This window comes from Carassius auratus, chromosome 3, assembly GCF_003368295.1.
Source record: "Carassius auratus strain Wakin chromosome 3, ASM336829v1, whole genome shotgun sequence".
In the NCBI taxonomy this organism is placed as follows: domain Eukaryota; kingdom Metazoa; phylum Chordata; class Actinopteri; order Cypriniformes; family Cyprinidae; genus Carassius; species Carassius auratus.
The window spans coordinates 9,145,177-9,171,769 of NC_039245.1; the positions used below are offsets into that span (position 1 = coordinate 9,145,177).

General features: G+C 35.8%; 1 protein-coding gene across 10 annotated transcripts in view; it reads right to left on the bottom strand.

The window, feature by feature from the left end:
* The window catches only part of srcin1a (SRC kinase signaling inhibitor 1a), a 100,352-nt gene that overhangs the window by 57,378 nt on the left and 16,381 nt on the right, over nt 1-26,593 (bottom strand). The window contains exon 1 of one of the 10 annotated variants that reach the window (XM_026208028.1): nt 15,645-15,933. The exons of the other annotated variants lie outside the window; for them this stretch is intronic. Coding sequence (XP_026063813.1) covers nt 15,645-15,648 — 4 coding nt within the window. The 5' untranslated portion in view covers nt 15,649-15,933. Of the gene's footprint in view, nt 1-15,644; nt 15,934-26,593 lie in introns of those variants that run through there. 10 annotated transcript variants of the gene reach the window in all.

Genomic DNA, 26,593 nt, shown 5'->3' on the forward strand with positions numbered 1-26,593 from the left:
TGTTCCTGAATGAATCAGTGTTTTTAAGATAATTGGTTAAGTGATGATTCAATGATTCATTCACGAAAGCAGTTACTAATATCATTCTGGAAAGAATCAGTGGTTTTTAAACTAAAAGGTTTCTATTACTCACTGCAATAATAAGACTGCTACCAAATTTAAACCAAACAGGACCCTGAAAATGCAACAATACATATTTACAGGATTGTAATTAATAAAAAACTAAATTATTACTATAGATATACGATGATTTAATTTTAACATGTTCTTTGTGCAAACACTCACTCCCTCGTTTATTGTTGAGTTTAGTTAGCTGTAAGCTCACCATATCAGCGTGCCTATTAAAGAGGAACCAAAATACTGATGGATTCAGGTCTCCTTACAGTATGTGACAGTACCAGTCGGGTGGAATAAGGTCGGGATTTAGTTTAATGCCAATGCAGAATAATCCTTATAATCAGTAGGAAATTATTGCATTCACAAAAACACACACACTGACATCAATCTGTTCCCACCTACATGATCTAAATTCACTGTCTACACGAGACTTCATTAGCTTGAGCCTTGCATAAAATAATCAGTTCCTCAAAACGGATCTACATAGACCACTTTAAAAGGACATTTCTTCAACTTGAAGAAAACGAGCACAAAGCAGGAAGAAGAGACATGTGTGTTTGTTTCATGGACGTTGAGTCACACAAGGTTCTGCATCTCCAGTTTTTTAACTGTTACATAATGCAAGCAAAGAACAGGAAGGTCCAGCATTAAAACGTTTTTTTTTTTTTTTTGGATGGGATTGTTACCAGCAGCATTGTTTGTCTCCTTTACTCTCTGCTTCTTTTTCTTCTCGCTCTCTCTCTTTTTATATCACAGGGTCTGCCAGGTCAGACGTCTTGGAGCGCTACACGTGCTTCTTCACTCATCTCTTTACCTCACAGCAAAGAAGCAGGCAGAAGAATCGACCCACTTTCAAGTTCTCTCAAGAAAGACAAGCGGCCCACTCCACGCTGCCCACTTCACTCACGCACATACAAAAGAGCATCACATTTTCATTTTAGGCCTTCATAATTCCTTTAAAATCCTTGAGATTTCGCAATACCATTTAGGCACGCATCGCTTTACCATTCATTAAGTGATGGATTTAATTTAAAACAACTGGAATGAATGAATCAGAGTTGATGATTAGTCTATTCCTTTATTGGATGTGAGACGGCAGATGTTAAGCCTGCTACGGGAGGCTGAAGCTTTATAATGATGATGTCATAATGATGTATAACTTGAGGATAAAATCTGATTAAGCCTTTGACAGTAAAATTAAATTACTTTAGTCCTGTGAATCTATACAAATAAGAGATTATAGTGTGCATTTAAACTATCATCAAACACTTTCACAGTTCAACACACACGCACACACAAAATCCCTTTCACACATTTCCTCACCGATAATACAATGTAAACATAAATATGTAAGACAATGTCTAATAATTAGAGCCGCATAAATCTCACATAAATTTGCATGATGAATCAACCTGCGGTTTTACTGGCTGACCTCTGAAGGAGAAAGGTCATGGGGAATTAGAGTAAAACTAAATCTTAACTTTATCCTGATTAAATACAGTCTATTGCTGCACATGGTTATGAGAAATGAGTGGATGTAAACATTAAATATACTAAACACTAAAAATACAAACCAGTGCACATTTATATACAATAAATGATATATGAATAAAAAGGCTGTTATTACTTGCTACATAATCACAGTCGGGGAAATTCTCAGCTCAGATCAACACTGACTACAGCTTGCTATATTATACAGCTTATTATTTTGAATTTTATATTTTGAATTTTGATTTAGCTTAAATTTGGTTATTTTGTTGTCATTTTCATTATTTTGTTCATATAGATTTAATTAGGACTTGTTTCAGCTTGTTGCCAAAGTTTATTCAGTTTATGAATATTCAAGTATGAATAAATTCCAACTTTATTTCAGGTCAGAAAGGGCTTTTTAATAGCTTAGTTTTAGTTATAGCTGCAAACAAGCACAACTGAATCAGGCCTGAATCAGCCTGACTTATGCTGAACTCAGAAAAAGCATAGGGAGAGTGAATGCAGATGAAAAGAAAAGGCTGGTGGAGTTATAAAGAAGTAAATGGCTGATGCAACTATATATAGTGGGTGTGCAGAATGCTTGTGACTTAAGGTAACTTCTGAAATCAGATTGCACAATGCTCTATGTGTATGCACGAAAGAACATCTCGTTTGAACACAGTCAATGCATAGTGAGTAATGAAAAAATATTAGCAAAAAAAAAAACAGCAAAGGGAAACATTTTAAGTCCTGCAGATTTTTGTTTACCCCGTGGCAACCCACAGATTCAGAAATATTTTGTGTGTCCCATTCTTGCTATACAAACACTCTTAAAGAGACCTTGTGAACATGAAGTAGCCTATTAAAAGGGATAGTTCATCCAGAAAAAAAAAATGTTGCTTCAGAACTGAATCGCATCTTGCAACATTGACACTGTTATTTATCTGAACTAAACCAACACTGAACTGACTAAATAATAACACTATTATCTTTTTGAGCTGCTTTAGAGCAGAATCTGAACTGTATCCATAACCGTTTCCATTATTGCTTCTTCTATTTTCTTGTTTAACTCTGTGAAGCTGCTTTAACAATCTGTATTGTATAGAAATAAAGGTGACTTGACCGGACTTTACCTTTAATTTCTCCAGCTGTTCCTGCTATAAATAAATACACAGTCAACTTAATGTGAAGTAAAAGGACATTAATTGAGAAACTATACTTTTTCCGAGAAAACTAAGGAACTCTTTGATAACTGTCCATGTCATCAGCTTTTGCAGGTCATATGTTGTACATTTCCAATGGAAATGATGAGTCATTGCTGTATTTGGCCGATGTTGTTGTTTTTTTTTTAATCCAGGATGGGGGCATTGTGTTTTACCGCATGTGTTTGCTCATTTGTTTCTGGATAGAGAATGTTTCCTCCATTGATTCTGTTATATTGACTTTGGCTCAGAGACTCTCTCTAAGATCCAATGCAATACATAAATCCCTCCTGCGAAAATATTAAAGTCGAACAAAGGGCATTCTTAAACTGACAGAGCAAAAGAGACTGAATATATTTAATGTATCCTTCTTTAATGAATCTTTTTAATTTAAATGTATTGTAGACAGTTTTCTATTTTTGTTTTACGGTGAATAGAAGGCATTTATAGGAGCTGCTGGTACAGGACTCCCCACTTCAACATTTGCCATCTTTGAAACATTTTTGTCCATGACTTAACATCCATGAGCATTGTTTATTGGGCACTGGTAATTCAGTTAATTTCAATATATTTGTAAAATAAAAAAAATAATGAATAAAATGAATAAAATTAAACTCTGTCAATGGAGAATTTTATTTATTTATTTATTTATTGCTGCCAAAGTTAACCAATACTCCCTTCTGGGATTAAAGAAGTGTCTATCAATCTAAGTGGACTAAGTTAAAGCTAAGTAAGCTTTAACAGAGCCTGAAACCCCAGAAGACCACTCTAAATCTCATTCTTCTTCTCAGTCCCTCGGGCTCTCAGTGTCTCTGTCAGTCTCTTGTGGAAGCCCACAGGGACGGAGGAACGGGTCGGGCAGCCTCACAGATGGGCTGGTGGGTAGGCTTCCCTGGTTGCAGGTGAGGAAGAAGAGGAAGAGGAGCCATCTGGCAGTGGTTTGATGAGATGATGTGTCTTGCCCCTCACCCACGACACCCACAACATGCAATATGCCTTCCGCTCCACCAACTGTTATACAAACTACAGGTATCAACCTTACAGGTACAGCTGCATTTAATGATAACACCTGCTCTCACACCTGGAAGGAATCATATCACCTTTGTTTATAATCCTAGGCTTTAAAATGAAGTACAACTACTCATAGGTGATCACAGCGACAGCGGCATGAGGAGTTAACCAGCATGCACTTCAACAGTGAAATACTGCCATCAACAGACATGAATTATTACCTTTATTACTTCAGTAGTTCTCAAATGGTCACTCTTAAAAATGGACCATGGGCAGACAGAGAAAACAATGCTAAACGTAAATAATTAACAAAATAACTAAAATGACACTAATCTCAATAAAGGTTTCAAAACAAATCCTGCAGCCCTATGCTAAATATTTTTAAAATCAAAACAGACAAATCAAAACACTTATTATAGAGATTAAACATTTTATGTCATGTCATTTATTTAGCATTTACCAACATCAGAGTCAACGTGCAAAAAGTTGAAATATTATCTTTTAATCTCAGAGGGTACTTATATTATGGGAATTCGGATGACAAAAAACAAAACAAAAAACATTGGGGATTCCCTGGCATACATAAATTGTTTATTTCAAATGTATATACAATCAGATATTCGGCACACATTCACCTATCAGTAATAATAATAATAATAATAATAATAATAATAATAATAATAATAATAATAATAATAATAATAATAACTCTTTTACACAGTTATAATCACTTCTGAATTTTTATTTGTAATTTTTTTATGAATTTACAAAACTGACATTATTTTCCATTATTATTCACCATATGTAAAATTAATAATTGTGCATGGTATTTTTTAATAAATGTCAATATTTGGTTTTATAAACAACATAAAGACAATGTAATGTAATAGAATAATAATAATAGCTATTAAAGTCATAAACAAATATATTTTATTGTTTAAAATAATAATAGAATACAAATGTGAGTACTTTTCATTTTTAAATGGGTAAAGAAAATAGAACTGGATTTAAAGTTTTATACTTGTTAACAACTCCATACACACTAACACAAGTCCAAACACATGATATACAAACACTCAGATATATTGTGTTATATAAGGTCTGTGAATGTCTGTCAAGAAGAATGTTCATGATCTTCATCTGAAATTCAGCTTTCTTTCCATGACATCCCTTTCAGCATGTTCACAGCGGAGGGGACAGAACTGCCCTTCAGAAAGCATGGAAATGTCAAATGGCCTGTTTGTGGGTGTGTGTGTGTGTGTGTGTGTGTGTGTGTGTGTGTGTGTTTGTGTGTTTGTAGGGGTGCTGTTGTGAGTAGAGCAGTGGACACACCTTTATACTAATTTCCCAACCAAAATCCTAACCTTACTTCAAAACAGATTGTGATCTTTGTTTAAGAGTCAAAAAAAGTCAAAATGTCAGCAGTATCCACGAGGGAAAAGTTTGTGGTAAAGAGAAAGAAAACAAAGAAGGCAAGAATAATTGAAGGAGCATGCAAAACTGGGGCAGGAGGTGGTCAGAGAAGAAAAGTGAGGAAATAGGAAGCAGAAGAGAGGAGAATGACTTATGAATGGGCCGAGCTGGAGGACTGGGGTGTGACAGAGAGACGCGTGAGGGATTTGGCAAAGCACTTGGTGTCTTGTTAGCCTCAACCTTCCGCACACTGTGATTGGCTAAAAATATCTCATAGCTCATGTTGAACAAGGTGCATTCTGGTTTGTGCCACTGGAGCATTTATCATCACATGGCCTCTAAAGTGCCAAACATAACCTTTCTCTCTTTCGCTCTCTCCATCTCTGTCTCTCTTGATCCCCAAATCCAACACAGCCAAATGCCTCTCCTCCTTCTGTTTATTCCTCCTGAAATCTAGCACAAACCCCAGTGCTAATTACATGTACTGTTCTAAGCTCTAATGATCTTTTAATAAAGCCCTGTTACTTCAGTTATCCTTGTTTTCTTTTAACATAAACAAGCACCACACTCTTTCTTTTTACATAATTCATCAGGTCGTTATCTGCTTATATAAAACATCCGTGATCTTTTATATCTACATGACCTCTATAGATGTCTGTGTTCTTACATATACACCTTATTTCCCTCCCTTATTATCTGATTTTGCTTTCCTCTTTTCCTCCATTTACTCTTTCTGTATTTTGTCTTTCGTTCCCTCTTGATTGCATTTAATCTATTCTGTTTTATTATGTTGCTTCCATCTGGTCTTTTTTACTTTCTAGTTCCCTTTCCATATCCTCCCTCCAGCATCACTGCTACATTGCTTCTGTTTTTTTTCTTCTAAACTCTCTGATTGGTGGGAGGGGGAAATGGTCTCATTTATTTCCACAGATACAACAAAACCCTCACAGGCACTTTGCATCTCTTCTTCAACCCCTCTATAGTGGACGACAAGACTAATGTGTTTACTCTCAGAGCAAATATACTGTGAGCTTCAAAAGTCTGAGACCACGATCAGAATCTAATTTAAACTTGTAAATTGCAAAAGCCTTAAAATCAATTGCATAGAAAATAAAATAAAATAAAATAAAATAAAATGTAAAATGTAAAATGTAAAATATTAAATTAAATTTAATACAACTAAATCCCTTATAGTCTGGAATTCAAAATGTAATTTAAACTTATACAAAGTTAAACAAAGTTTTATTTATAAAGTAAAATGAATAGGAAATGTTTCAGACTCTGCAGTATTTCTAGGTCACAGAGTAAATAAGTTTGTGACTCTGATCTTGTGTCTATTTGTACAGAAGGTCAGTTGTTCTTCTTCTCAAGATGCTCACTAAATCATCTCAAATCTTGCTGGAGAACATGATCATCAGGTTTGACACAAACTTCATTCAATTCATTCATCTTGAGTGCTGTCATTAAAGCAAAATTATAATAATATTAAATTACATTAACTGAACTGTTGACTTTAGTCAGTAAGTTGTAATGAAACATGCACTATAAAATTACATATTTATACAAAACAGAATGATTTTCTTTTGTAGTCTCAGATTTTTTGACCCCAATAAATTAAAGTAATTTTAACAAATCAGACAGAAAAAGGGCAACCTTGTTACTTTCTTGGGCAAAGACACAAAAACATAGCAATAGATGGAAATCAGCTGGGAATATCAACTTAAAGATGAATAAGAAGAGATCAATCCAACCTGGCTCTTCTTGTACCTCATTGCTCATCACTTTTCCTATCTCTTCTGTCCAGCTTTATCCAACCATCATTCCAATCCATTCCCAAAACAGTCAACCATATGACTAAAAATGTCTAAGCACTGACAGAGAAAGAGAGATAGAGAGATAGAGAGAGAGGGAGGGAGGAAGCGCTGGCTCCAGTGGGTTGGGTTGGTTATAGAATTCTCTCTCTAACTCTTTCTCCCTTTCTCGGTTTTGCTCACATCTCTCTCATTATCCACAGCTCACTGCACAAAGTACAGAAGAGAGAAAGAAAGAAGCTTTTGCCCTCCCGAAACTCCAATGTATGTGTTTATGAGGGAGGATTTAATGTGGGTGCGTCCGTGTGCATGCAAGGAATTGAGCAGAAGGTGATGTTGTTCAGTCAGTGGGTGATGGATAAGGTGGGATGTGTCACTGAGGCATCAGTAATATCTAACCTGGCTACCTGACAGTCCTACTGAGAAAACACACACACACACACACACACACATTCCATTTTCCATTGACGTCTACTGCACCCACAGAGTAGATTAAACCTGACCCACACATAAACACACAACAGCCAAGGCATATTGACATATTGCATTATTAGACTGACGCTTTGAGAAAAACATTGCAAAGACTGCACTTCTAGTGATACAGCAGCTTTAGCATTTATATTGGAGCAGTACACGTAGAGGGACAACTTTGCACCTTATCTACCCCTAAAAAGTGCTCATTAGTACCATTAAGTAGTACATAAACCAGGGTTATTATTGTAAACTAAAATAATAATTAAAACTATATAAAAAAAAGCAAAAGTACCTAAATATATGTGAACTTTATAGAACAGGAGTAAATAAGGTACAAAAACAATGAGCATGCTTAGATGCACACCAATATGCTGATAACTTCCAAAAATCATTTTATCTAAATAACTCGTTTTACCCTGCAATGCAAGTAAATCACAGTTACATTACTTTATTTAAAAAATCTGTTATTTCCCAGTGGTGAAACGCAAGCAACTTTTATACCCTTTTTTCTGAGTGTGTTAAATAAAGCATTCAAAACCCTAGCATATTTAGACTCATTCTCTTCTTAAGTTTTTACAACTACCACTTGTCCAAATGTTGCAGAAGATAACATATTTTAAATACTAGTTTGGGTCCAGCTTGCAATACTTTGGGCCCTATAATACACCCGGCACAATGCGATGCAAGGCACAGCGCAAGTGTGTTTGTTAGTTTCAGTCCAGCGCCGTTCACATTTCCCCGTCCAGCGCCACGTCGTTTAATTAGCAAATGCATTTTCACCCATTTGTGCGCCCATGGGTGTGCTGATCTAAAAAAAGAGGTGTGTTCAGGTGCATTTCTGGCGCATTGCTATTTTAAGGAGCTGAAAATAGACTGGCGTAACTGGCTCTTAAAGGGAATGGAAGATGAGACTCTGATTGGTTTATTGCATGTTACTCCACTCGCTGTGGAAGGATCTGCCATTAAAGAGCCAGTAAGATGAAAATTCTAAGCTTCCTATCACTGTTTATAAGTCATGTACAATAGGTTTAAATCCATCCAAGGTTAAAAAACATTGTCATTTTGCCAAATATATCATTTTAAAATTACCTCAATTCTCAGAGATCCCCAAACGGTTCGCGCCAAGCTGTTCAAAAGATTCAGTTTCCTTAAACCCCACCTTTCGGTAGCATACTGTGTTCTGATTGGTCAACTGACATAGTTTTGATTGGTTGTACTGCACACAACTTCATGGTAAACAATAGAGCATCACAGTCCCGCCCACAGCTGGTGCCGGAAGTAAAAATTCAATTCAATTTCTGCATTGACATTTGGGAAATAAGCCATAAAAACGTAACCATACATGGTAGACTTAAAAACAGCCACGGCTGTACTAAGCGATAGTATATGCTCATATAAACGTAAAAGGGGCACTAACCTTGTTTTGATATAAATGCCTTTTATTCGCGATGTCTTGGCTAAGTACTTCATTACCCACAATCCTGAACAATCCCACAGTGTTGCATCTGATTGGTGGAGCCATAGACAGTAGGTGGAGCTCGTGTAACCGTCTGGTTAAACCCCCCGAAGGTCCGTGAAGACCATTAATAAAAAAAATAAAATAAAACAAAAACCTGTGTTGCGTTTTTGCACGGTAGACTTATCAGTGCAATCATGATCTCCATGGCTGCCATGAGAGTTTTGAAGGTAGGTTGGTAACTTAGCTAGGCTACTGTAGCCTTCATGGTATGATCAAGTATTGTATAATGCCACCGTCGAAACGATATTTAGCCTAGGCATAGCTTTTTGTGCATTTACTGAACGTTTGTGTAATGGCAACGACATGTGTTGACAACTGAGCGGTGATTGCAGTCAGGTACAAAGCACTGCACCATGTTGCTGACGTTATTGTTAACCACTTTCACACACGCACACAATATATAAAATACACGATGATAAATATAAAAATCAATACACAATACCTATATAAAACACTATTTATTTACACGATTGTAAATTCACTACATTCACTATATAAAATAAAATTCACTGGATGAAAAAGTTCGCGCGGGCGGCCGCCATCAGATTTGGAAGTCGCTCAAAAGGCTCGTTGCCTCGTTCGCGTTTGTGGCTTCAGTCGAATTCAATGGGGCGCAGTGGTTTATGGGATGAGTAGTTCCTGAGCTCGAAATGAAAATGTACACAGTCTTGTACCTTTGACTTTTTTTGGATTTTCTCTTAATTTTTCACTCGAAATGATATGTTATATGCTTATGAGTTCAGTCATAGCTGGTTATCCTCACACATGCTCTAAAACTCTTTAGATACGGATTTCTCCGAAAGTAAATGGGAGAAATGAATGGGAAATTTACTTCCAGCACTAGAGCTCTCTCGGGCTGTGGGCGGGACTGTGATGCTCTATGCGTTAGCATCTTTTTGGGATGAATTATGTCTTATTCCTCTCATCGTGAAGCAGACTTGAACAGTCTCGCTGCTTTTTCTTCTGTGTGTGCGTATTCAAGCCGCGCGCTTCAGTTTGAATCTGAATAGCACGTTCAGCGTGGGGGCATTGTAACATTAGATATAATGAAGGGAGACGTGAAAAACGGACATTGCGTTGTTTTCATATGGATTAACGTTACTTTATCACAGAATATCTGTTAGCAGCACTTGTTACACTTCATTTTAATGACGTGCTTGTAAATGAAAATCAGCACAGACAAGGCTGCAGACAGCACACATACTGATAAGACGCTCGGGAGAAAACAAACACATAACTTCATAATCATACTTCGCGTTGTGATTCGGAGATGCTTGTTGGTCTACATAAAGTTGGTAATGAATCCTCTTTTATGGCCAAACGCTTTGAAAATCCAGCCTTGTACTCACCGAGATTAGAAAAGCAGTCATCAGTGAAATGTTGTGAACACAAAAAAAGGGATTTGTTGTACTGCTCTGGTATTGTGGTAAAAATGAATTTTAGCCATTGGTTCTTCTGATCTTCATTCTTTGGCAGTGAAAATAAAACAAACTGGCCTTTACAATTAAAAACACACTGTCTCCTCGACATGATGCTATCACACCAACCAGAGCGTCTGTGTGGGGGGTGGGGGGGGCAGGTCAGAGTATAACTTAACATTGTTTACACTGATGGACAGCTACATCATACACTGTAATACAGGTCATTTTTGATTTCCCATCTGTGTGGCTCTTTAAGGACACTTTCTTGTCAAATATCAAACATGCGCACAGGTTTAAAAACAACAAACGTGAGTAAATAATGACAGAATTTTCATTTCTGGGTGAATTATCCCTCTAAAGTGGATATCTAGGCTTTGTGGTCACGATCCTATGTAAATCTTTGTGAAACTCAGAGCACACATTTAGGAGTTTTGAATCAGACAATTCCCTTGATACCTACAGCATTGAGCCGCTATTAACAGAAGACAAGTACAGGCTTATACGCTCTGATCTTCCAGCACAACATAGCAAAAGCTGATCAAAGAACAAATGTTTCTCTCAGTTTCCCTTTTCTTCAAACTGCAATTCAACTGAACTGAAGAACTGACGTCCATAATTAACCAGCTTCAGACAGACGGTTTCCTTGTTTTACCTGTCTGCTTACTCACTGTTCCATCACCAAAACAATCTTTTTCAGATCTTCTTTTATAGAAGCAAACCTTCTGCTAGGTCTGCACACAGGGCATCTTTATTGATGAACGTCTAGAGCGTAGGAGGCTGCAGCAGCATTTGGAAGTCACCAACAGTGGCAGATTTTTTTCCTCCTCTGCTTAAAGCAATAATTTCTCTTCCCATCACCCAATGAACTCACTTTATTCTGCTGGAAACATTGCTCAGCACAGAGGTAACCAAACATACTTATACAAGCTAAACCCAAAACGAAAAAAATTTTTTTAAAGTCTGAAAACAGCTTTAGCTAAATGGCCCAAACATACAGCTATGAGTGACTTATACTTCCTGTAACTCTTCAGCATCATGACCTTGAATACCATAAATGTTCTCCTTTTAAGCCCACAGTTGACTTCTCACCAATTTGAATTATTAATGAAAGGTTTTGGAATTAGAGAATCATTGAATAAAAATCAGGTCGTTAGTGATCAACATCTATTTGCAGCTAAAGAGGTTTCAGTAAATTGGTTAATGATTTTATTTATTTATTTTTAATCTACTCTTGGCCTGCCATAAGAGTCTGGCATGTATTAAGGGAATCTTATAGGTGGCTAAATTACATTTTTGGGCCAAGAACTGCTCTTTTAAGCATGAGTGCACAGACAGCTCGTGTCCTGAGGTTTAGACCCCCCAGTGCTGTGTTTTAATTGGCCAGTGTCAGGACCTTTGCACTAAGGAACCATGTTTTAATTGCTGGTCAGGTAATTAGTCAGGATTCAGGAGCTTTTCAGACAGCTTCCTCCTGTAATGTAGTTCAACATCTGCTCACTTTTAGTGAGATCAAGTTTAAATGTGAGTGTTCATGAATTATCTTTTCCCTGATAATATAATAATAATACATAAACTTAAATTATGATTATTTGTCTCTTATGTGTACCTCAATTTATTTAAAAACAGGGTAATGGGGTAATAGCTGTTCAATTAGCTTTTCTAATTACACAAATAAATTACATTTTAAAATAAATTCAAATGATAAACCGATTGTTAAATAAACTGTAATAATATTTAACAATATTACACTTTTACTGTATTTTGATTTAAAAAAAAACAGCCTTGGTGAGCATAAAAGACTTATGAAAAAAAAATACAAATATATGTTATATGCAACATATAAAGTACAAAATATAGCTACAAAACACAATTAAAATACATAAATAAAAATTAAAACACACCTTAAAAGCATAGAAAAATATACACAAAAATAAAAAGAAAACAAAAAAGTGTATGTCTCTGTATTAGAGACAAAAGAAAGAGAAACAGATCTGCTCTTTTCCAAAAGCTGTGCTTTGAGCAACTAATGATTGAGGTAAGTGTTTATTTTTAGTTGGGTTCAATGCAACAAGAGCAATGATTTTCAATTGTTTACCTGAAGAGAGTCGTGTGTGTGTGTGTGTGTGCAATGTGTGTGTGTGTGTGTGTGTGTGTGTGTACCTACTTAACCATGTTTTGGGGAAAAATTTGTTCCAAAAAAAGGGTTTAGGTTTGTAACTATCTATTAAAACAATAGAAGTCTATCCAATGTCCCCATAAAGAGAGCTAAGTAAATGTTTGTGCGTTTGTGTTGTGAAGGCAAGCCAGCTTTGTTGAGAATAATTTTTTCCCTCAGTTCCACAAGAGAATGCTGCTTTAGGGAACTAACATTCACACAGAGAGTTTCTAAGTGTCGTTAGATACAGAATCTCAGAGTTTCAGCCAAAAATAATTTTTGGTTTGAATATTAATCAAGTGATATACATCAAGTGGAACACCCTGGAGGTGGCAAGAGTTAATTTCTGTAATTTATGTGCATCCTGCCAGTGTGTTCTTTGCAGTCTTTCAGTAGAATTAACAGATGATTCTTTAATTAGTGCAGGGCTGAAACAGTGTGAGTCCAATCTAACAGCCTTTTAATCACCACTCAAAAACACACAGCACTGAACTTTGAGAGAGTAGGTGTTGGTATATTGTATTGGTATATTGTCTCCTGGAAATCTGGCAAAACTGGGGAGAAAGTTAGATTGAGAATTTCTTCAGCTTAGGAACTAAAACGAACAGATATTGTCTCCAGCATATAGTGTGGCTGCACTTCGGGTAACACAAGTTCTAGTCACCCATCTCTCTCCCACTTTGCTATCTGTTCCCTCTATACAACATAAATAGCAAAAACAAATGTAAAAACTGGCTTAGTTTATTTTGGCCACATTTCAAATTCATTTTATTCTTCCGGAACCAGACTAATCTATATTAAAACTATTAATAAATAAATATATTTGTTAAAAATATAAGTAAATAATAAATATGACAACATTTAAACAAAAACCTTGCATAATTCGTATTGTTATCTTGTTTATTATTTATAATGTTATCTCAGAAAATTACAACGTTTATTATTGAAAGAGCCCATAGTTAAACATGTAAACTTTTTTTTTTTTTTTTTTTGGTAACAAAAAAGATTGTTTCTTAGTGAGAGAAAGAGATGGGGACATGGAAGGTGTATCTAAAATCTGAGGCACTTTATTGGCTGTTTTCCATCCTTGGCAAGCTCTTGGGGACTGATAACAAACTCAGAGATCCACACACTCACACCTCACCAGACAACACTGTGAGACCACGAAGACTCCCAGTCAGCCCAGACGTCTAGATCCAAAACAGTGCTGAATAATTTAAGGGCTACACATGGCAAGGCTTTGCTGTGGACAACAGTTGAGTGTTTCAGAAATCAGCAAATAAGGAGTGATAAGTTAGAAAACACGGTAGTGGCAGAGACTAAAATAAACAGCAGGTTAATAAAAGTAAAAGCTGAGTGCGTGGGTGCAATATCTAACATGTCAACATACTCTAACTGATATATAAATATAATGTGTGCATATCTGTAAGCACATGTTTAAGTTCTAGCCCTAGACTGTCTAACACAACATAGATAAACAGCCATGAAACTATTAAGGGTAAAAGTTTTTTTTCAGCCAGTAGCTCTGCATTTCATGCCAGTGTAAATGGGAATTGCATTTCGGAAAAAACACAACACAAAAATGTAATTATCTACAGTTGCCAGACAAATTATCATCACATACAACAATTACAAATTATACCAGCAAACTTTAAATGACACATTTGGTGAGTGTGTCTGCATGACAGCAGTGCGTTGTGGGTATGTTTCTTGGCTGATACTGACAGGCCGAATGTATTCTGTATGTACTGTATGTCTTTTCTAGATTTTGGTTGTATTAAAATGAAACATTTATGGCGAGCTGCACACGGACACAGACTCAAACAAGCACAAAGTGTCTCTGAATGCTGATAATACCAAATTCACCACAAAAAAAGAATGTCACACATGGAAATCTGTCATGTCATTTATCAGTCACACTTCAAAACACACAGACTCACAAGCGCACACATTCACATACACATTCAGACGGCACGATGACAAAGACTGGAGGTATTTCAAACTGGCAATGGATGTATAGTCTATATATATTTACAGAGAGAAATAGAGCACAATATGCTTAACCCTTTGTGGGAAAAAAATCATATTTCCACTGTTCAAACTATTTAGTTTTAGATTTTTTCAGTTGTGAAGGATATGGAGGATCACTTTTTTTTCATATAGAGAGGTTGGAAATGTCAGCTTGATGTATAAGAATCTGTGTGTAAGTGTTTGTGTACAAAGCCACATATGCACTGGATGTGTCCATGTGTTAGCTGAAATACACGACCATCTGGTGATCACAAGAGGAAACCTCTCTGATCTGACGCCTACAGACTCGAGCCACAGAACAATGTGTCAAGAAATCATAATTTTTCACGCCCCAGCTTTGAAAATAAATAATGGTGGCACTAACAGTAGAAATTCCTCACAGAGCTGCACTTGACACACATAAAGCTCAAAATAGTTGAGCTGAATTACCACAGGACCAAAAGCACAAAAACCAGGGCTTGTTCATAGAGTCCAATCAGCAGCCACAACAAAAACACCTAAACATTGTACTGCAACAAAATTATTAGCTATCATTTCTTAATTATAACATGACTTGCATATTGCCAAATATACTGTGTTAATTTAAAAGTTACTTTGGTTTCTTAGCAACAACAAAAAATATTCCAGTATAGTTCAGGCAGTTATTATTTATTGAGTTGAATAATAATAATAACAACAACAACAATAATAATATAAACTATAAACTATAATATATATATATATATATATATATATATATATATATATATATATTTATATATATATATATATATATATAGTACGATGAAAGGAATGAACATGAGTGATTGAACAACACTCTCAGATGAACGACTGATTGAAATAAAAAATTATGTTAAAAAAGCATAACTACATATACAAGCTTATATGCAAAAGCATATCTAAGAGCTTGACCACATGCTTATCAATTTTGATGAAACAGAATGCCTCTCCAAGCACACACACATACAGAAGAGCATGTAAGAAACAGGCATCTTTGAAGAAGACTGCGCTGTCACTTACTCATTTGAACCGATAAGGACGATGGTTAGTCCGCTTTGGAAGAGGACAGACTGAAGCAATCCAGTGTAAAGTCATTATTCCAGCGGTGTCCAGCAGCACTCATGAGTCTCTCTGTATTTGTGTGTGTGTGTGAGTGAGCGTGCATTAGAGTGTTATACTCATGTGAGGACACTGTCGTTGCATGAACATGTGAAGAGGGCAGAATGTGACACCAGCAGGACGAGCAGCCAATCAGAGCATGCATTCAGACAAACAGGGAACTCTGTGACCTTCTCTCATCCCTTACCCCTCTCTCACCTGCTTTGCCTCTCTTAATTCCTTCTCTTGCTTTAGGGGAGAAGTGGAGAGGGTGATAATGGGAGACTGTCCGTCATGCTAGAGGATGACCCAGATTTAGAACAAGGGAGGGAGAAAGGAAGAAGAAGCTGGATGGAGTGAAAGAGAGACAGAGAGTATGAAGAGCAGAGAAAGAGAGGGGAAGTGGGGAAGGTAGCGTGGTCATGGTGATTTGATTAGACCGGCTGACCATGAAGCAGAAGAGATGAGAGATCCTCATCGGATAGAGGAAAGAAGAAGAAGAGAGAAAGAGTGTTTGAAAAGGAAGAGGAGTAGGAGGAGTTCTGCAGAAACACACAGCGCCTCACTGTGGTAAACATGCACGATACATGCATGCAGCCGTGCGCGCACACACACACACACACACACACACACACACACACACTCTTTTAGATAAATCAAGACATATATTAGACTTCTATTGGTGTTAACCTTCTATAGCTATTTATAATAACTACAGACTAATCCTATCCTTAGTGAAAAAACAAAACTTTATTATGTTTAAGTAATTTAATTAAATATGATTTTTTATTACTTATGAATAATTATAATTTTTATTGACCTCACATTACTTGAGAGAATATATATTTATACTTTTAAAAACTCATTCATAATGAATAAGTGAAGAAATTAAGCTGAAGAAAACAGTGAAATTTATAAGAGAAATCATAGCCTATCACAGCATAATATAAATAAATTATCAATATAATATATAAATAACTATTAAATTAATACATAATTAATGTATTGATATTTAATAGTGATGATATTAATTATTAATCAGATATATTAAATTGTAATTAAAAACTAATATATATATATTGCAGTGAAGGAACACTTTAAAATGGATATTTGCCTCAACAGTCATTCATCAGAAAGCCTCAGTCAGCAGAGACCAAGACTGACCTCTTTCAACACACTTAATCTTCAATGTTGATGTAAAAATGTAAATGTCTAAGAGATGAAGGGCATGAGGCAGCAGCGAGACGTGCTGCGCATGGCTGCACAACATCAAACAGAAGCAATGCAGCTCATTCACACCAAGATACTGTAAGGCTTACATTAATCACTTGCTCTCAGAACAATATCACTGCGACCAACACAAACTGTACCATTTTAGATAGCAACAAAGCATAATATGCAGTAAACACAAGCATTTATGGTAACAGAGGAGTCAGCATTATTGTCAGGACAGCTCCAGGTTGGCCCAGTTTATCAGCACCATGGACAGCACCAGTGCACCTCTCAATGCAAATAGCAGCTCTTTAAACAACACTTAAGATCTGCACAAACAAAGATCTTAAAGAACAGCTCCATGTAGAGGTAGACAAATGTTAGAGGCATTTTGAATACACAATGCAAATATCACAATGCCAACCATTCTATCTTGGGCCATGCACAAGGATCAAGTGAAATTGTAAATCTGTTAGAGAGAGGAATGAATAAAAAAACCTAATGGAGATTCAGATGGGAGAGTCATGATGTAAAGATCGAATGATAGCACTCTCAGTGGGACAGGAAAAGCGCAATCTTTCTCAAGAGCCGCCCGTCACTTGCCCTTCAACTCATAGCATCGTTTGTTCTCTTTCCTCAATGCATTTTCATTTTTAAAGAGAGGCATATCATGTAAATCAGATTGCGCTTTTGAATAAAAACAGCCTATCATTTGTGAAAATTAAAATACACAAAATGTGTAATTTAACCATCTTTGTTCCCAAAGTGAATTTCAGTCTGACTAAAAAGTTGTGCAGTACATATTAGTATGTTTTTTTTTCACACCTGTCACAATGTAATGCAAGAAAAAAGGAAATTAGCCAATCACAACTGAGATCATTTACATATAGATTTAAATAGAAAGTTCACCCCAAAAAAGAAAATTCTGTCATCATTTACTTAACCTTGATGATGTTCCAAGCCTGAAATGTCAGAGAGAAAAAATAAATCTAAGTCAAGGGGGTCCAATGCTGTCTTTCAATTTGTGCTCTGCTTTTGTGTTCCACAGAAGAAAGAAACAGAACACAGGTTTGAAACGACATGAGAGTCAGTAAATGACGACAAAACTTTCAATTTAAGGTGAACTATCCCTTTTTAGGTATAGTAGCAAACACAACCTGCCTAAATGAGAGAGAAGTTGGAAAATGACCATGTTGAACTACATTATGACTCTTTTAGAGACCTGAGAGGACAAAAAGTGAACGTCCAAAAAAGTAAGATATGCACCCTACAAGGTTTTAAAAATGGATTGGACTCTCTGGTCTGTCTACAAAACTCTCAGAAATGTCCAGGTCAATTCAATATCAAAAGATGTTTTTGTGTCCAATGTAAAAGAAAACAATCAGTGTTTGATCAAAGCAGTGGAAGTGATTTAAGGCTGGGATTTGTTCAAATAAAGTGGAGAATTGTTCTCTTCCGCTCATTGTTTCTACTTCTCTCCCTTTCTTTTTAGTAGGTGGTATCTTTATATTGAGAAAGACCCCAGCACCCTTTCTGTCTCTATTGTGCTTATCTCTATCACACATACTTCTGCCTTCTCCTGCCTCCTCCCCTCTCTCTCCTCGCCTAAACTAGACATCACTGCTTTCATTTTCTCTCCCCTCCTTTGCTTTGTTTTTTTTTGTTCACTTTGGGGACAAAGAATAAGTAATCTCTGCATCTTTTCAATCTGTCACTCAGCCGGAGTATGGCAGAGGAGCGGAAAAGAGGAAGAGAAAAAAACACAACTGAGAAGAAAAGATGGATGGGGTCTTTTGATTTTTGAGTGCTTGTTAAATTTCCCCACTTGTCATTTACAAAGAACAGCGCATGCACGGCTATAGATAGATGCCGAACAGTTTAGCGCTGTTGCATACTTCATGACTCATTATGCTGAAAAGAGTTTGTGGAAAGTTGATCAATCTTTTTCGACCTTAAAACCTTTCATCTGAAGCAATTCATAGCTTGATTTTAATGTGATAAAATAGAGCAGGTTTGCTGTCTGAAATCTGTAAGATAAACAATCAACAACCAAAGCAATAACCAACCTTAACGCAATATACACACAATAATCACAAAGAGGGAGTTAGAGAACGACAGAATAAATATCAGACCGAGTGTGCAAATAAAGTCTTATGTGCTGCACAGTCTCGCCTCGCCAAAACGTTCACTAAATGACAGAAGATCTGATCCAAATTAGTCTGGCCAAGTACCACCCACTATACAAGAGACTGTTAGACTGACAGACTAAAGCAACAGATCATAGCAACTTTTGTGTTATGCCTTTATTTGAAAGCACAATTAGATTTAGATGCTGAAATACAATAGATTAAACCACAATCATTACAATAAAACATTTTGGTAACACTTTACGAAAAGGTGTCATTTGTTAACATGAGTTAATGTATTAACTAACATGAACGAACATTGAACAATACATTTATTACACTATTTGTTAATCTTTGTTAACATTAGTTAATGAAAATACAGTCGTTCTTTGTTCATTCATGTTAGTTCACAGTGCATTAACTCATGTTAACAAAGACAACTTGTGATTTTAACAATGCATTAGTAAATGCTGAAATGAACATTAACTAAGAATAATAAATGCTGCAGAAGTATTGTTCATTATTAGTTCATGTTAACAAATGTACTAGTTAACTAATGTTAACTAATGAACCTTATTGTAAAGTGTAACATTTTATAAATAATACAATTGATGCATAAATAAAATTGTATTTAAATAATGATGCAGGTGTCTGTGAACACTGTTATATATAAAAAAACAATAGTTTGCAGAGGCTGTCACATCACTGTTAAATCACTTTTATTGTGTTATACTATAATAAAACACAATATTATATACCCTAACATTCAAAAGTTTGGGGTTGGTAAGATTTTTTGAACGTTTTGTTAAAGAAAGGCTCTATTTCTTTGATTAAAAACTGAATCCATAAAAACTGAGATATTGAGAAATATTATTACAATTTTAAATACATGTTTTCTATTTAAATATATTTTATAATGTAATTTATTCCTGTGGTGCAAAGCTGTATTTACAGCATAATTACTCCTACAATATTTTTTTAAGAATATCATGACTGCCACTTTTGATCAATTAAATTTTTTTCTTTAGAAAAAAAAATCACTGACTCCAACTTTTGAACCGTATTGTATAATACTCCCCCCCCCCCCCCTTTTTTTTGTGGTACTGCTACTCTACTAACCCTAGCCCCTAAAATCTATTTAATTTAACATAACATACCACATTACCATACACTGAATCACTTAGCTTCAGCAAATTTGAGCAACTTTCAAAAATTACATTAAATCCACACCAGATTAACTCATGACAATCCTTATCAGCTTCCCTCCATTCATACAAAACACAAAAGTCCCTGGGAAGAGAATTTAGGTGGAGGAACATTAGCTAAGCCTTCCTGTGCTCACTAATGCTGTCCGAAAGTTTCCTGTCACTGATTGCTGCATGTGACTCATCCCTGACAAACTCGATAGAACACAGAGCACATGAGAGGAATATAACACTATTCAGTTCACCACTTTTAATCATGGGATCAGGGCCTACAACAACGCTTGGTTATTTTTAACGTGTAATGAATGCATTAACAATATGCCGCAGTGGCTGTCAAGTAAATTGCCTACTTCACAACACCTTGCACAATGGGAAAAGTTCACAGTACAGTTCAGAAAAACATTAGTTTACAGGGTGCATGAATTTTAAAGCTTACTGTGCGTGACCCATGGCTACATAATATAAATCTCATTGTAAATAGACCTACAGAAACCACTTTTACATATGCAAAGACTGCGGCTCTCCGAATGATCTGACTCAATATGAATAGTGGATTGCTTCATGGTTTCCCATGGTAGTTTGGCTCTGGCATTCTCTTCTGATGTGCTGCATTAATTGGCCTGTGCTGTCAAAGACCACAGAGCATAATATGAAAGAAGAAAGTGTCGGCATCAAAAGACTTCAGCCGGAGCACCTATAGTGAGAAAACTACTCCATCTCTCCTCACTGTCACATTCATTCCATCATTCCTCACAGCTGCACAGATTTAATTTCCTCTTGACTACTCATTCTTAAAATAAAGCACCTTATGCCGGGTTCACACTGCATGATTTTTTAAGTTGTGGGATTGCTGTTCTTCTCACACTGCATGACTGTCTGGGGTACCTACTGTAGGTATCTAGTTGCTGTTATGTGCACACTACACAACAGAAAGGAGACAGGGGGTCCCCACCAACCAAAGTTGGTGGAAACCCACCAACAGTTGTTTTGATGAAGTGGTTTTGTACAGAAGAATGGGCTAAAATTCCCACAAGCCATTGTGCAGAACTGATCAGTCACACCAGATGCTTAAAGCAAAGATACACATACTTTTGCCACTCACAAATATTTAACACCGGACAATTTTTCTCAATAAATAAATGACAAAGAATATATTTGGTCTCCTTTGTTTGATTGGATTCTCTTTGGCTACTTTCAGGATTTGTTTGAAAATCTAATTATGTTTTGGGTCTTATTTATGCAGAAATATAGAAAATTCTAAATGGTTCACAAATTTTCAAGCAGCATTGTATATATGTATATATATATATATATATATATATATATATATATATATATATATATATATATATATATATATATATATATATATATATATATAGACAACAAATGGCCAATTATGGAGACAAACCTTGTCTGTTGACATGAGTGACATTCCCACAGTCTGTCTTATCAATGACGTGATCTGAGAGAAGCGCTGATGCCCGTGAGCTATGTGGCCTGCTTAATATCTCGATCTCTCTATGGTTCATAATCTTGCAGTGTGAAATGTGTTTTGACTGGAAATGGCATCGGCAATGACATACTGCCAATGAAAAAGCATGATACAGGGCAAAGGGAAGTTCAGTGGGAGGAGTCATAAAATACCTGCAACAGAACATCTTCTTCATCTTCATCTTCATATTCTTTTTTGTTTATTAAAATCTTTTTCACTGCAAATCAGTGTACAGACAACTTGGATTTCACACATTACACAACTTCTCAATAGGACCAATTGCAGACAACTCCGTCTGGTCTTTGTTGCTTTACAAACAAACACGTCAGAACTGATACCAGAAATAATGTTAAGAGACATGCATTCGCAAGCAAGAATGGATTTATTCCTGTAAAAACCGGTAGCCAGCAAAAAGCTTGCAATCCAAGTTGTCTGTACACTGATTTGCAGTGAAAAAGATTTTAATAAACAAAAAAGAATATGAAGATGAAGATGAAGAAGATGTTCTGTTGCAGGTATTTTATGACTCCTCCCACTGAACTTCCCTTTGCCCTGTATCATGCTTTTTCATTGGCAGTATGTCATTGCCGATGCCATTTCCAGTCAAAACACATTTCACACTGCAAGATTATGAACCATAGAGAGATCGAGATATTAAGCAGGCCACATAGCTCACGGGCATCAGCGCTTCTCTCAGATCACGTCATTGATAAGACAGACTGTGGGAATGTCACTCATGTCAACAGACAAGGTTTGTCTCCATAATTGGCCATTTGTTGTCTATATATATATATATATATATATATATATATATATATATATATATATATATATATATATATATATATATATATATATATATATATATATATATATATATATACATATATACAATGCTGCTTGAAAATTTGTGAACCATTTAGAATTTTCTATATTTCTGCATAAATAAGACCCAAAACATAATTAGATTTTCAAACAAATCCTGAAAGTAGCCAAAGAGAATCCAATCAAACAAAGGAGACCAAATATATTCTTTGTCATTTATTTATTGAGAAAAATTGTCCGGTGTTAAATATTTGTGAGTGGCAAAAGTATGTGTATCTTTGCTTTAAGCATCTGGTGTGACTGATCAGTTCTGCACAATGGCTTGTGGGAATTTTAGCCCATTCTTCTGTACAGAACCACTTCATCAAAACAACTGTTGGTGGGTTTCCTCCTATGAACTGCTTGCTTCGGGTCCTTCTGCAAAATTCCAGTTGGATAAAGGTCCGGAGTTTGACTCAGTCATTCCAAAACAATAACTTTGCTCTTCTTTAACCATTCTTTGGTAGAATAACGTGTGCGATTGTGGTCATTGTCTTGCTGCATGACCCTCTTTGTCTTGAGATTCAGTTCTCTGGCAGATGTCCTGACATTTTCCTTCAGAATTTGCAGGTATAATTCAGAATTCATTGTTCCATCTATGATGGCAAGCCATCCTGGACCAGATGCAGCAAAACGGGCCCAAACCATGATCCTACTGTACCACCACCATGTTTAATCATATTGAATCATTTCCCTGAATAAATAAATAAATAAGTATATATTTTGATCTCATTTGTTTGATTGGGTTCTCTGTCAACTTTTAGGACTTGAAAATATGATGATTTTTAGACAATTCTAAAAGGCAATTCTCAATTCTAAACTTTCAAGCAGCACTGTATATATATATTGTTATATGTATCCCATAATTACATTCATAATCTCTTCTAAATTTCCAGCTCAGAGCATCAATGTTTGCATCAAATATGGAAGCTGCACCACACACACAATAAAATGCCATAGAGCACAACATTTATCCCATGCCTGCTAATTATGTGTGCAAACAAATAAGAAAAATACAAAAGCCTTTCAATTCTTTGTCTCACAATCCAAACACAACACAATCTAATCTGCACAGCAGACAGAGGGAATAAAGCTGCTTCCTGCATTAAAGTTCCTCTATGTGGTTTAAAACAGTATTTCACATTCCAGCACAAACCAAGAAGTAAAACCTCCAGACACTTCTGAAAGCACTTGGACCTGTTCCAGAAACACCCTGGTCAAAACAGCAGGTAGTCTTACTGCAGCATTACTATCAGCCCAAAAAAGTGTAGGATGTGATGAGATGCTACAGTTCACTACTGTTCAAATACACATATAATGCACCATCCCCCCCTTGTGTGTGTATACATATGTGACCACACAAAGGAAATGCTTTACATAATGGTACACACACACACACACACACACACACACACACACTTACACACTTTAAGCACTTACATCTGTACTGTACAGCATCACTATTCTGAACAGAGACATGCACCAGAGGGCACAGAAGCACTTAAGATAAAACCCCTTAATTTTTTTCTAGATGGGGATGAAAGGATGATAATTGAAAATAAAATAACAAAATGATGCTAAATACATCATATTTTAAATTATGTATCTGTATTTATATTTAAAACCAATTACCCTATGAAGATACACATTTTAAGGATAGTACATGCAACAACAAAAAAAGAAAATCTTAGCATATAAACCAACCTGCAGTAAAAGTGTGCTAAAGGTTGATCTTTGCTATTAAATGATAGAATTAACCTCTTGTCAACCCCACAGACAATACTGAAAACACATCTACAAAAAACAGCAGAAAAAAGCCAGTCATCAGTCGCTCAGTAAACACATCTCAATCCTGCTCTATTTATCTTTTTTCTCTTCTCTTCTGCGCTCTGCCAAATTACCTCCTTTCTGCTGCCTCCGATTAAAGTGATTATGAGACTGTGGTGTGAAGCGTGTGTGTGTGTGTGCGGAGAAAAGAGGAATAACATGCTGATTATAGCTAAATGAAAGCATGAATGTGCCTGCAGTCGTCAGTGTCTTGAAATGATGCATCAGAATTTGTCCATTTATCAAATCCATTAATGTGTTTATGAACATGCATTAATGTAGATGTAAACTTATATGGCAACATAATGACATTAGAAGCATATACTTAATGTGATATGAATCTAAAGGAAACCAAATTTTTATTGGAAAGTAATGTTTGCAAGGACTTCATTTTATCCACTGGGACTTCATTAGATCGTGAACATATTAGGCAGCCCATTAGGCTATGAAGTTATGAGTTAGTATTTTTGTTCACCATTTTTAGAGGCATGGAAATGTATTATATTCATACGTACAGTACATAGTATGTTCAAAATTGTACAAAAAAGTTATACAGTTTTAACTTCACAGTAACACGCACTGATGAACGCCCTATACATCTATTATGAAGGTAAACTGGGTCAATATCAATTTCATGTCATCTTAAAGGTGATTTTTTTTCCATTGTTTAAATTACAAGGATGTACTGATATTAAATTTCCAATAATAAAAAAGCCAATAATTAAAGCAAATAATCAATAAATGGCAAACAGTAAAATTCTATATGATTTATTCTAAATAAATGAAAAATATTTTAAATGTTACATAGTGTATTTAGCATTTAATTTATATAGTACAGTATGTAAAATAAATATTTATTTTGGGATTTGCTAATACTAATTTTAACATGAGTTAAACTTTACATGAGTGTTAGATGATAGAAAATGGTAATAAAATATGACAAGAACTGTGTCAGAACAAATTCATCTTGATAATGTCAGATAACACTTAAGCAAAACATAGTCAGGTCAAAGTGTCTGAATAATGTTTGGTACCAAATTTTTATCAGTTTTACTGGTAGTCCACTGTATAGAATTTTTGGGCATAATATGTCACAGTTTAATTTTCTATCCTCACTTACAGAAATGAACTATAGTGTCCTTTACCCACTATAAATATATTAAACATTATATCTGGCCTCTGAATAATTTTTGGTTTGTCTGTACCTTATATCAAAGCTAAAACTGCAGAGAAAACTCACTAAAAACTATTGACAAGTCAAGAAAACATTTCATTACTGTATATTTGCACATCTGTTTGGTGATGCTAGTGGCACAGACAATTACACACCTTTAAACACTTTCAGCAGCTTCACAGGTGTAAAACATGTAAAGCAATGATAACTTTACAAAACACATTCACAGCATAGAAATGGCAGGCCTTGTTCACTAGAGCACCGTGTATGCTGAAGGTCGAGTTGACGGAGCATAGCTCACAGCCATGTAGTCAACAGCAGGATCTGTGGCTCAGGGCTCCATGTTGAAAAGTGGGTGGACATTGGCTGTCAATAGCCTTTATGCACACTGAACAAAAGATGGAAGGAGTAATCCAGAGGGAGAGAGGAAAGAGAGATTGTAATATCACAGCAATTCATGTGTCAAACAGAGAGAAGCAGAAAGGAAGAAGAAGAGGAGAGCTAAATCAATACTGTTTAATATGCAGTGCATGTAAAAGTCAGATCATGCAGGACAGGAGGAGTAGGATGAGTGGGGAGGAGAGGAAATTTCAGACACAAATAGGTACAGTGGTATTGGTGTCCTTGTTTGTTTCGAGGAATTCGTTCTCATTCTCCATATCAGTTACGCACACACACACTGGGCACTGTGAATACTACTGCCTCAATTAGATCTTGCATTATTCACAGAGCATTAAACCCAAATAGCATAATGCCATTGTTTGGTATTACTACTGTGTTATTTTCAAAATTATCCAAGTGGTTCCAAATGATTCTGAGCAAAGTTCTTTGACAGTAAAAATGGGCTGAATATTATTGAAATGTTAGGTGTTTAAGTTTGAGCTTACTGCGGTGATGTTAGGCTAGTACTCAGATAGTTATTAAGTGCAGCACAGTGACAGGTTGCAGTGCATTGATGTTTAGGTTGG